The 13,768-nt window shown below is 39.7% G+C and overlaps 2 protein-coding genes across 8 annotated transcripts in view; one reads left to right on the top strand and one right to left on the bottom strand.

Annotated features, from left to right (window-relative positions):
- Nucleotides 1–13,768, top strand: part of CDC123 (cell division cycle 123) — a 350,374-nt gene that overhangs the window by 97,930 nt on the left and 238,676 nt on the right. The window lies entirely within an intron of this gene.
- Nucleotides 1–13,768, bottom strand: part of UPF2 (UPF2 regulator of nonsense mediated mRNA decay) — an 84,031-nt gene that overhangs the window by 61,928 nt on the left and 8,335 nt on the right. For all 7 annotated transcript variants that reach the window (XM_060778266.2, XM_060778263.2, XM_060778267.2 and 4 more), the window contains exons 2-3: nucleotides 12,757–13,133; nucleotides 10,826–11,605 (exon numbers count right to left, since the gene is read on the bottom strand). In XM_060778266.2, the coding sequence (XP_060634249.1) occupies nucleotides 10,826–11,605; nucleotides 12,757–13,115 (1,139 nt within the window). In that variant the 5' untranslated portion in view covers nucleotides 13,116–13,133. The remainder of the gene's footprint in view (nucleotides 1–10,825; nucleotides 11,606–12,756; nucleotides 13,134–13,768) is intronic.

Genomic DNA, 13,768 nt, shown 5'->3' with positions numbered 1-13,768 from the left:
AAAATTTATCGATACGAGTTAAAGAAAATTATTACAAGTTAATATGGAAGTGGTACTTAACACCGGTAAGAATAGCATATATGAATAAAAATAAGTCAGTAAATTGTTGGAGAGGGTGTCAAGAACCAGGAACATATATACACATGTGGTGGCAATGTAAATATGTAAATAATTTTTGGGAGAAAGTATTTAGAGAAAGAGAAATTATAATGAATATGAAAATAGATAAAAGTCCTTGTATAGCCTTACTATCATTATATAACAATAAGCAATTGAAAAAGGAGGATAAAGAAGCGATAACAAACTTAATAACTATAGCAAGACTGCTCATAGCAAGGAATTGGAAAAAAGAAATGAATATACAAATAGAGGAGTGGTATAAAGAAGCATGGAAAATAGCAACAAATGATAAATTGACATGTATATTAAAGGTTAAAAAAGGTACATGGAAACAAAGCAGTTTTGATGCTGTATGGGGAAGATTTGTGGTAAATGGATTAAAAAATAAGGAAGGAAAATTACCGTCACAAGAAGAAATGAAATTTTGGACAGATGAAATGTAAGAATTGAGGCTTGAGACAGGTGGAGGGGAGCACTGTGGTGATAAAAAAGGGAAAAAAAGAGAAATGTCAAAGTAAGATAATAAAACAACATGTTAAAGAGGTTGATGTACGAAATGCAATAGTATGTAATAAATGTGATAAATCAATAAAAATTATATATATATAAAAAAGAATCTGGCTTAAAGAAAAGAATGAAGTAGTTTTTGTTAAGACTTATACATCTTTATTCCCTACTTTTCTTTCACTATATTGTTCCACCTCTTCTTATGTATATAGCATTTCTTTTGTGGTTAATAATAATAATAAGAAGAAGAAGAAGAAGAAGAAGAAGAAGAAACAACACAAGAAGATGGAGGCTAAATGACAACCTACTGAAAAAAGAGACGGACATTTAAAAAAACAAAGGACTGATAAAAGAATACTTTGAGAAAAACATTACACCAGACGTAAAACCAGAGACAAGTTGGGATGCCTGGAAAGCAGTTATGAGAGGCCACTTCATCCAGCAAACGGCGGCAAAAAACAAACAACATCGACAAAAACTACAAGAAATACAAACAGAAATAAACAGAGAGGAAAAAAAACCTTGAACAAAAACCAAACGACAGACAGGCAGCCCAAAACCTAGACTCACTGAAAAAGCAAAAACATCATTTAGAGATAGAACAAATGGCCAAAGAATTAAAATTTATCAAACAAAAAAACTTTCAAAATGCAAACAAACCGGGTCGTTGGCTTGCTAGGAAGATCAGGAAGAAAAAACAAGCGAACCTCATAACCAGAATCATAGTAGAAAACAATACACTAGTGTCGGAACAGGACATCAAGAACAAATTCTTTAAACTCTACACAAAACTGTACAGCAAAGACCAAATCAAAAAAGAAGACATCACGAATTTCCTGGGAAAACAAAAACTAGACAAAATATCAGAATACCACAGAGAAATATTAAACAAAGAGATAACCGAGGATGAAATAAAGAAAGCGATAAAAAACCTCGACGGGAGTAAGGCACCAGGGCCAGATGGCCTGACAGCAGGATTCTACAAAGTAATGAAGGAGGAGATAACACCATTCCTCAAGATACTGATGAACTGTGTGCTAACCAGAGAAAACATCCTGGATACTTGGAAAGAAGCCGTTATCACACTGACACACAAAGAAAATACAGATGAGACAGACGTCCGGAATTACAGACCAATATCGCTGCTTAACATCGACTACAAAATATTTGCGAATATCCTAGTGGAACGGCTAAAAGTATGGCTGAAAGAATGGATCGGAGAAGACCAAAGCGGATTTCTACCAGAGAGACACATTAAGGACAACGTGAGAACGGTCATAGATGTAATAGAATTTTATGAGACCAACCACCAAAAAGAAATAGCCTTCCTTGCGTTAGACGGCGAGAAGGCATTCGACAACCTAAATTGGGATTTTTTAAAACTCCTAATAGAGGAAGTCGACATTGGCTTTCATTTCAACAATGCAATTAAAACAATTTACGAAACACAAAACACGAAATTATGGATCAATGGCCAACTGATAGAGAGCTTTCAAATATTAAAAGGCACACGACAAGGATGCCCCCTTTCGCCCTTAATCTTCATCCTTGCCATCGAGATACTTATGAGAAATATAAGGACAGACCAGGAACTATTAGGACCAAAGGTAGGAAAACAAAGATACAAAATAAAAGCCTTCACGGATGATCTAATCTGCTTCGTAGAAGAACCGAGAGATGACATCAAGAAATGGCTGAATAAAATCGAAGAGTTTGGCAATCTGGCCGGCCTCAAAATAAACAAGACAAAAACAACGATCCTAACAAAAAACATCTCCAAACCAAACCAAGAAAAACTAGAGAAAATAACTGACATGAAAATTTCATCCAAAATCAAATACCTAGGAATCCAAATTACAGCCAAAAATTCTCAATTACTGAAGAACACCTATTAAACACTGTGGTCGGACATCCAAAAAAAGATCTATCCTCCTGGAAAAGTTTAAAACTATCATTACTGGGCAGGGTTGCAATAATCAAAATGAATATATTACCAAGATTCCTATACCTCTTCCAAATTATACCAATCATCAGAAACAACAAAACATTTGAAAAATGGAACAAGGACATTCTACGATTTGTATGGGAAGGGAAAAGGCCCAGAATAAAAATTAAACACCTGATAGACAGCAAAAAAAAGAGGAAGTTTCGGCCTGCCAGATCTCAAACTTTACTTCGAAGCGTGCGGGTTATCCTGGCTAAAAGATTGGCTCACGCTTAAAAGAGAGAAAATATTAGCTCTGGAAGGGTTCGACCTACGAGTCGGATGGCACGGCTACCTTTGGTATAAGAAGACAAAAGTAGAGAAGAACTTTAAAAACCATTTCGTAAGAGCGGCACTGATCAGGATCTGGGAGAAATACAAAAACCACTTTTACACAAAAACAGCAACTTGGATCTCACCCCTAGAAGCGAGCCAAAGGAGACTACTAGGCTGGTCGGAATGGCCTAATTATAGCGACTTACTAATGAAGAAAGAAGGGAAAATACATCTAAAATCACGAGAGGAGATAACAATTCAACACAAAAACATTTCCTGGTTCCAATTCTTGCAAATCAAAGAAAATTTTAACAAAGACTCAAAGATAGGATTTACAGATAAGGAAGACTTCTGGGAACCCCTGATAAAGAACGGAAAGAAAATCATAACCAAGATCTATTCAAACCTACTAGAATGGTCAACTGAGACCGAATTAATAAAGGAATGTATGATTAAGTGGGCCAGAAACATTGGAAGACCAATAAACCTAAGAGAATGGGAACAAGCATGGAAGTTGAAACTAAAATACACGTACTCATCTGACCTGAAAGAGAATTGGTACAAAATGTTCTTTCGATGGCACATGACCCCACAGAAACTTGGACTAATGTACAAAAACACCCAAAACAAATGTTGGAAGTGCCAAACCCAAGTGGGAACATACTACCACATGTGGTGGTCATGTACCAAAGCTAAAAAATATTGGAAAATAATAAAGGAGGCCTCTCAGAAGATCCTTCAAACAACAATACAATTAAAACCAGAATACTTCCTTCTCGGCATTACGGATGAAGACATACCGCTCGAAAGAAATAAAGACAAACTATTCACTTTCCTGACAACAGGAGCAAGGATAATATACGCTAAGAAGTGGAAATTAAAGGAACTGCCAACCAAAGAAGAATGGGAAGCTAAGGTTTCCGAAATAATGGACATGGATTTATTAACATATTATCTTAAAGACCCAGAGGGCAAGCCAATAAATCCAACAGACTGGACCCTCTTCAAAAATTACATGGAATCACAACAAAGCCCACAAAGACTTGCTACCCCCGAGTGAGTACAAGTAACAAAAAAGAAAACAATAAATCAGAGACTTGAAAAATCCAAAAAAGAAGTGACCAATATTAAACAAAAACACGGCACCAGAGTGACAACCAAAATTACCCAGGGAAGATAAAGGCGGAAGTCAACAAAAAGAAACAGCTTCTAAACTGTTTTTTTAAAACTGTCATCTCTTTGCTGTCTTCTCCCTTCTCTACTACTTTCTCCTCTTTTCTCCCATCCTCCCCCTTTTTTCTTCTTCTTTTTTTCTTTTTCTCGTCATCCCCCCTATACTCGACGCCCCCTATACTCGACGCCCAACTGCGTCCACCCCCCATCCCCAAGCCTACCCTTGCCCACCCCCACACCCAACCATTACCTTCACCTTCCTCTTCCTAAGAATTCCTCTCTTTTCTATTGCTTTTAAATGTTTGTAAGCAAAACTACAATAAACATATTTATATATTTTTTTAAAAAAAACAGAACTCAAAAACCACTGGGTGAATTGCCGCCAATTTTGACCATCACTCAAAAAAAATTGATTTCATCATTTGGGAGTTATAGTTGCTGGGATTTATAGTTCACCTACAATCAAAGAGCATTCTGAACTCCACCATTGATGGAATTGAACCAAACTGGCACACATGACTCCCATGACCAACTTGGGCATCGATGGGCATTGACCTTGAGTTTGGGGGGACACAGACCTTGACATTTGGGAGTTGTAGTTACTGGGATTTATAATTCACCTACAATCAAAGAGCATTCTAAACTCCAATGATGGAATTGAACCAAACGTGGTACACAGGATTCCCATGACCAACAGAAAACACTACAAGGGTTTGGTGGGCATTGACCTTGAATTTGGGAGTTGCAGTTCACTAACATCCAAAGAGCACTGTGGACTCAAACAATGATGGATCCAGACCAAACTTGCCACAAATATTCCATATTCCCAAATAGGAACACAGGTGGAGGGTTTTTTTTTTTTTGGGGGGGGGGGGGAGTGGAAATAGACCTTGACATTTGGGAGTTGTAGTTACTAGGATTTATAGTTCACTTTGGCAGGCAGGCATTACTTACAGTAATTAAAGATCATTCCACAAAAATTAGTTTGATCCTTAAAGAATAAAAAGTAAGATCATTCTCGCACTGAAGTACACATTTTAGACAAAGAGCATTCTGAACCTCACTGATGACAGAAATGGGGCAAACTTCCCACACAGAACCCCCATAACCAATAGAAAATACTTAAGCTCATCCAGTCCAATTCCCTTCACCAGGGCAAGAAAACTTAATAAAAGCCCTCCTGACAAAGAACCATCCAGCCATAGATATAGATAGATAGATAGGATTCACACACACACACACAGATATAGTATAGGCAAACCGGAAAATCTCCATATCAACAGTGACAAAGAAACAGCACGAAATATTGCTTACCCACAAACATAACAAAATTACATGTATTAGAAACCAACACGTTCTCATTATTTTATTTTTCAAATCACCAGACTGGGCCACAGCAACGTGTGGCAGGGGATGGCTAATCTATATAAATAAAAATGTAATGTTCGTTTGTGGGATTAACATAACTCAAAAACCACTGGCTAAATTGACACCAAATTTGGACACAATATACCTATCAGGGCAACGAGTGACCATCACTCCTAAAAACACTGAAAAACACAGCGGAAGAGACTTAAAAAACCAAAAAAATAAAAATACATTACAATGCATGCGCAAAACCAAATATACACACGCAAAACACATATACACAGACTGGGCCACAGCAACGCATGGCAGGGGACGGCTATTAATAGATAAAACCACAAGTTAGAAAGGCAAGTTAGAAAAATAGGTCAACAAACAGTAGGATTTGTTCGTTCTACCGAACATCCACACCCAAGAATGTTTTCTGTTTCCCTGATACCACCCTTCTTACCCACAATCTCCTTTACTTCATCTTCATTCCCCTGTTCCTAATTCAATGGGCTACTCTGATTCTCTTAAACAAAAGTGTCCAGTTCTTTTCTTCAAAGTTCCACAAAAAATACTTTGACCCTTACAGAATAAAAAGCAAGAACACAGCATTCAATCAAAACCATGTCCCATCCTCACATCGTTTTTTATCCTCTATTCTGTGTCTTCTTCCTATATCTAAATCTCGTGGACCTTTTTCATGGACCTGCTGATCTCTCCCTGTCATATGATGTGTCCATAAAAAAGCAAAAGCTTGCTACAGGGAGAAAGTAACACTATAGAGCAAGGATCCCCAAACTAAGGCCTCCGGGCCAGATGCAGCTCTCCAAGATCAATTACCCATCCCCTGCCCTTAAACTTAGACTTAGGGTCGCCCTAAGTCTGAAATAACTTGAAGACACATAACAACAAGAGTCCTAATTAACATGACTATCTCATCAGCTAAAAGCAGGCCCACACTTCCCACTGAAATACTGGTAAGTTTATGTTGGTTATAACTGTTCTTCATTTTAAATATTGTATTGTTCATTCGTGGGGTTTTTTTTTTTTTTTTTTTGGCATAACAAACAAGATATGTGCAGTGTGCACAGGAATTCATTGATTTTTTTTTTCAAACTATAGTCCGCCCACCCAACAGTCTGATGAATCATGAATCGGACCACTGCTTTAAAAGTTTGAGGACCCCTGCGGTAGGGAAAAAGCATGATTTAAGATATTGTATTGTCGAAGGCTTTCATGGCCGGAATTACTGGGTTGTTGTAGGTTTTTTCAGGCTATACGGCCATGTTCTAGAGGCATTCTCTCCTGACGTTTCGCCTGCATCTATGGTATATTAGATGTACTGTGTTTCTTGTAAATGTTATTTTTAACTAACTCATTCTGCAGCATGAGGCACAACTTCTTTTCATAATACTGATGTAATATGTCCAATGCTAACATTTTGAGGGTTGCAGCAATAGTACAGTAGTAGATTCCACTATTCTAACTCCACAACTTCTGTTGTATCAATTTTTTTAAACCAAAAATACTTCTATTATACTAGCAGGAAAGGAATAGCATTCATGTATTGTCGAAGGCTTTCATGGCCGGAATCACTGGGTTGTTGTAGGTTTTTTTCGGGCTATATGGCCATGTTCTAGAGGCATTCTCTCCTGACGTTTCGCCTGCATCTATGGCAAGCATCCTCAGAGGTAGTGAGGTCTGTTGGAACTAGGAAAATGGGTTTATATATCTGTGGAATGACCAGTGTGGGACAAAGAACTCTTGTCTGCTGGAGCTAGGTGTGAATGTTTCAACTGACCACCTTGATTAGCATTTGATGGCCTGGCAGTGCCTGGGGCAATCTTTTGTTGAGAGGTGATTAGATGTCTCTGATTGTTTTCCCTCTGTTGTTTTGCTGTTGTAATTTTAGAGTTTTTAATACTGGTAGCCAGATTTTGTTCATTTTCATGGTTTCCTCCTTCCTGTTGAAATTGTTCACATGCTTGTGGATTTCAATGGCTTCTCTGTATAGTCTGACATGGTGGTTGTTAGAGTGGTCCAGCATTTCTGTGTTTTCAAATAATATGCTCTATCCAGGTTGGTTCATCAGGTGCTCTGCTATGGCTGACTTCTCTGGGTGAAGTAGTCTGCAGTGCCTTTCATGTTCCTTGATTCGTGTTTGGGCAATGCTGTGTTTGGTGGTCCCTATGTAGACTTGTCCACAGCTGCATGGTATACGGAAGACTCCTGTAGAAGTGAGAGGATCCCTCTTGTCCTTTGCTGAATGTAGCATTTGTTGGATTTTCTTGGTGGGTCTGTAGATAGTTTGTATGTTGTGTTTCCTCATCAGCTTCCCTTGAACACTTTTCTTCTGGGTGGATCTTTGTCTTGACTCTCGTGGCTTGTTCTCGGTCTTGCAGCTTTTCTGATGTCTGAGGTGGAGTATCCATTGGCCTGTAGAGCCCAGTTGAGGTGGTTCAGTTCATCTTGAAGGGGGTGGGGTTCGCAGATTCTTTTTGCACGGTCTGCCAAGGCTTTAATGGTGCTTCTTTTTTGACTTGGGTGATGGTTGGAGTTTTTATGTAGATATCTATCTCTGTGTGTGGTTTTTCTGTAAACGGTGTGACCCAATTGTTGATCTGGTTTACGGATGACTAAGACATCTAGAAAAAGCAAAATCCTCACTACCTCTGAGGATGCTTGCCATAGATGCAGGCGAAATGTCAGGAGAGAATGCCTCTAGAACAGGGGTCCTCAAACTAAGGCCCTCCAAGGTCATTTACCCGATCCTCGCTCAGGGTCAACCTAAGTCTGAAACGACTTGAAAGCACACAACAACAACAATCCTACCTCATCAGCCAAAAGCAGCCCCACACTTCCCATTGAAATACTAATCTATATATATAAATTTGTTCTGGGAGTTAAACGGAGCCACAAAACTAAAAAAAAACCCCAACGGAAATTAACCAAAATTCCCATGCACCTACCTCAACCCACTAGGTACAAACAAACCGAATCAAAATGAAAAACAACACAACAACACACTCACAAAACGACAAAACAACTGAGCATGCGCAATGGCGCCCAGCCACCAGTTCCCCCGCGCGCACACATGGCCTGCCGGCCAACGCTCCCTCCACGAAGCCCCGCCCCATCCTCCCTCGCCGCGCAAAGCCGGAGAGCCTAAGTTAGCTTACGTGGAGCCCTTTGCCCATGCTCCCCATCGGGAAGCAGCAGCACCGCCGTCGAGTGCCGCAGCCTTCCCTGGGCAGGAAAAAAGCCCCAGCCGACAGGAGGAGCGCTCCGAGGCGCTGCCTGTGGGACCGCGCTTGGAAAGCTGCTGAGGCGAAACCAAGGAACGCTGCTTCCCCCGCCGCTCTTCCCTCTCAGCTTTTCCGTCTTCCCTCACTCCGCCCCCCCCGCTTCCTTTTTGCCTTTTTGGACGACTCCGGCCAGAGGGAGGGACGACGGAAGAGCAGCAAAAGAGGCGAGTGCTGGGAAGGGAAGGGAAGGGAAGGGAAGGGAAGGGAAGGGAAGGGAAGGGAAGGGAAGGGAAGGGAAGGGAAGGGAAGGGAAGGGAAGGGAAGGGAAGGGAAGGGAAGGGAAGGGAAGGGAAGGGAAGGGAAGGGAAAGGCGGGGGGGAGAGGAGGGAGAGGCTCCACAACACAACACAGCGTCTCACAACAGAAGGAGTGACCATCACTCAAACAATTATGATTTTGTCATTTGGGAGATGTAGCTCCTGGGATTTATAGTTCACCGACAATCAAAGAGCATTCTGGACTCCACCAATGATGGAATTGAACCAAACTTGGCACACACAACTCCCATGACCAACAGAAAATACTGGAAAGGCTTGGAGGGCATTGACCTTGAGTTTGGGAGTTGTAGTTCACCTACATCCAGACAGCACTGTGGACTCAAACAATGATGGATCCGGACCAAACTTGGCATAAGCATTCAATACGCCCAAATATGAACACAGATGGAGTTTGGGGGAAACAGACCTTGACATTTGGGAGTTGTACGCACTGGGATTCACAGTTCACCTACACTCAAAGAGCATCCTGAACCCCACCGACAGAATTGGGGCAAACTTGCCACACTGAACCCCCATGACCAACAGAAAATACTCAAGTTTACACACAAGCATAAAGAAGGGGGAGGAAGGAGGGATGCGAGAGAGAGAGAGAGGGAGAGAGAGAGAGAAAGAGGGGAAAGGAAGGAGTGTGTGAGAGAGAAAGAGGGAAAGAGAGCAAGAGAAGGAAGGAAGAGAGAAGAAAGGAGGAAGTGAGGCCAGGCAGAGACTTCAAAACTCTTACTATAAGCCACAGCAACGCGTGGCAGGGCACAGCTAGTAAGTTTATATTTGTTAAAATTGTTCTTCGTTTTAATTATTGTATTGTTTTAAAGTGATTGTTGCACTACGAATAAGATATAAGGAAGCCACAGGGAGGAGGGAGCAAGCTTGTTTTCTGCTTCCTTGGAGACTAGGACGCGGAACAATGGCTTCAAACTACAAGAGAGGAGATTCCATCTGAACACGAGAAAGAACTTCCTGACTGTGAGAGCCATTCAGCAGTGGAACTCTCTGCCCCGGAGTGTGGTGGAGGCTCCTTCTTTGGAAGCTTTTAAACAGAGGCTGGATGGCCATCTGTCAGGGGTGATTTGAATGCAACATTCCTGCTTCTTGGCAGGGGGTTGGATTGGATGGCCCATGAGGTCTCTCCCAACTTTGATTCTATGATTCTATATGTGCAGTGTGCATAGGAATTCATTCATTTTTTTTCAAATTATAATCCAGCCCTCCAACAGTTTGAGGGACTGTGACCTGGCCCTCTGTTTTAAAAGTTTGTGGACCCCTGCTTTAGAACATGGTCATATAGCCCAAAAAACCTACAACAACCCATTCAGGATATTATCAAACTTTTCCCCTTTTGCAACATATAACAAAACTGTATGGAAACAGCCTAGAGACCTGTTTTTAAAAATCTAAAGCCCAACATGTGGACATTTTCCAGATGAGAAGATTGCAGGAGACACATACAACAATTATAAGAGTGGAAGCTTGGGAGTAAACTCCCTTGAAACGAGTAGAAGTTAGTTATGAGAACATACCATATTTCTTCTATTCTAAGACACCATCAATTATAAATGACCCACTAATTTTAGTACCATTAACAGAAAAAGCTACACAGATGCAGCTATATATAAAAGGACTGGCAATTCTAAGATGTACTCTGGCTTTAGAGATTTTTATATGGGGATAAAGTGTGACTTAGAATTGAAGCAACACAGCAAGACTGTAATATTAATCCACTTTCCTCCAACTCTAAATTCAAAATCTGAAACCACAACAGTATCTCAAAAAAAGTTTTTACTCAATTCACTAAAAACTTGTCAATTCAGTAATATCATTTAAAATTTCACCTGTTTTGTCTTTCAGTATTTTGTAGTTCTCTGTGGTCCCTTTTCAGATGTTTGGTCAAAGATGTAAAGTACTCCTTTAGCAGATTTTGAAAAGGTTGCTGCTTCTCTGGGCTAATTATTTCACTGGGAGGAAAACTCAAGTTAAATTTATCTGCTGCACCTTTAACTTTTCTTGGTACCAGACCAGCAATGTCATCTCCACAATGCCGGCAAAAACTAATAACAACTGAAACGTGGGTGTGGGTTTCCCGATCCGCATTAATAATGTTCTTTAGCTGTTCGTAGATTAAAGACAAGCCTTCCTTATCTGTGAAAATCCCAACTATTGTCAGCTCTGCAATGAATCGCAAGTCTGTTCGTAGTTTAGTAATATTGGGCATTTTCTCTTCTTTCCTTGCTTCAAAATGTTTCTTCCATACCTGCAGAAGTGACGGAGCAAAATCAGCATAACGCTGGTGGAACAGGGAACACAAATGCACAGCACAGTTTACATCTGATATTTTCAGTTTTGCTTCCACTATAGAAGCAACAGCCTCTGCAATGTACTTGCTTAAATTAAGCCCATTAAAATCGTGGGACAAGGAGTCTCTCTGCTGTTCTGTGATAGTTTTTAACTTCTTCACAAAGGCAGTATTTTTCTTGAGGCTTGAATCCAGTCTGCTGAAGAAGTTCTCTTCAGGGCGGCTGTCTGGTGCATTCTGGTTTTTGCTACGAAGTTCCTTTCTTGCCTGGTGGCGTTCCCAAGCTTCCTGGTGGAGTTGATGCGACTCTTCTTTTTCTCTAAAGAGAAAATGCATAATGAGAATTATGTTTTAATTATCTTTTAATTATCATTTATAACCCCCAAAATAATTTTACATTTATAAACAAAAAAGGAATCTGAAAGGACTTTAGGAACACATTTTAATATTAATTGTTGTTTTTTTTATTTAAGTACTTCAAAAAACTGCAAACAGGCAATATTTTGGAAATTACATCCATACTTTCTTCTCACAGAAGAAAGGCCTCTTGTGTGATGCAAACTCAGAAGCTTCTAAGTGTGATATAGGTACAATCCAAACATGGATGTTGATTATATCTTCTCAAGGAAGCATTCCTAAAGATGCCAGTATCTTCTGCATACTGAGGCAATGTTGTTTTTTCTTGTAAAAATGTATTGGACATATGAATATTTAATCAAAGCTAGATAAATTAATCAATGAATCTGTGTTTCACCTGGGACTAAAGCTAATTTTAAGGCAAAACAGCCTAGTTCATTAATTTTGTAGTTAACATGTTAATGGTTTATAAACTACTAACTCCTACCAGAATCAAAAGAGCTCCACTAGGTATACCCAAAGGGATTTTCTACTTTTTTTTTATTAGAACAACAAATTACTTGCCATGATAGAAACACATTGCATAGTTTCCAGCATTTCAGGGATGCTTCGAAATGCAGAGTGTGACTACTAAGCACATGTACTTCTTTGAGCTCATACATAGTGCCCTTTGGTCACAACTGTTTCTTTCCATCTATTTTCTGAACCCATCTTATTTCTTATATCAACAATCTGTTCAGCAAGCAAATGTTAATTTGCAATATCTGGAATATCTGCAATATCTGGAAATACACTCCTGGAAGACTTATCATGGGGAAAATGTGTCTCCGCTGAAGCTGTATCACCAATCCTGATTTTCAGAACAAGCCTTTTTTTTTTTCAAAATCCAATTCTCACAGGGACAGAAAGTGAAGTGAGAACAGTGACACAGACAGCAAACACCACAGTGGTGTTAACCCTTCCCTATGCTATCTAAAGCTCATTTGGCTGGATTTACATTTAAAAAATATACCTGTTCCGACTTACATACAAATTAATCTTAAAAAGAAACCTACAGTAACTTGGGGACTGCCTGTATATTACTAGTACTGGTAACAAACACCAAAACCTTACTTAAGCTGAGCAGCTGCCTCTTCTTGTTGCCGCTTCAATTCTTCCTCTTGCTTCATTTTCTCTTCCTCTTCAAGTTTTTGCTTTTCCTCCTCCTCTTTCTTTTTCTGCTCTTCCTCAGATTTAACCTTCTCATCATCTTTTTTCTTACGCTCCTTCTCTTCTTTTTTCCGCTTTTCCTCCTCCAGTTTTTTCTTTTTATCATCAGGTGATTTAAGCATCTCTCTCTTCATGCCAAGCCTCACATCCTCTTTGGGCTTGTCCCTGCTGCTCACTGACCGTCTGTCACCGAACTCCTTATCTTTATTACTTAATGTTTCTTTTTCTTCCATGCTTGTCGACTTCTTACGTTCAGCTGGCATTATGTTACCCAGGAAGATCTGAAAAATGATTAACACTGAATGGTCATTACATTTTCAATTAATCAATACTTTATTATCTATAGCAACGATGAATGCATTCTCAAAATGGCTTAATATCAATAAATGCGGTACTTCCCTCAGTCCAGAGAATAAAGAATACTAATTTTTTAAAAATCCAACCTCTGCCTCTCCCCGCCCCCCACCAATTATTAATTAATATGGGACACAATTGAGCCAGAATCTATAAGGATTAAATCCTATTCAGAGAACGAAAGAGCAAATGCTCTGATTCTAATTTGATTGAAAGCAGGTTAACAAGTCATATCATCTTAACTAAGGGTTGGGTTGCCTTTGACCCCAGACAAAACCAACAACAGTTGTTACAGGAGATATTGGGCTACCTAGCATCTCCGTATCAGTTTTTCTCCCTTCCCATTTGCCATCATAGGCTGTTATACCATTTGGACAATGCACAGAGAACATTGAAAAAGGAAGACCTCAGCACAGTTATCCTCAACTCACTTATCGTGAAACAACAAATTTCACTTGCTGGAATATACCATGGTTTGCTTTCCTGCTCTAGCAACATCTGTAACTGGAGCTATTTCACCATAACAAAAGCAACTCTTGACAGCATAACAGGCATTAATTAG

Source organism: Anolis sagrei, chromosome 5 (genome assembly GCF_037176765.1).
Source record: "Anolis sagrei isolate rAnoSag1 chromosome 5, rAnoSag1.mat, whole genome shotgun sequence".
Lineage (NCBI taxonomy): Eukaryota > Metazoa > Chordata > Lepidosauria > Squamata > Dactyloidae > Anolis > Anolis sagrei.
Note: the sequence above shows the minus strand (reverse complement) of the source record. Positions and strands in the feature narration are given on the sequence as shown.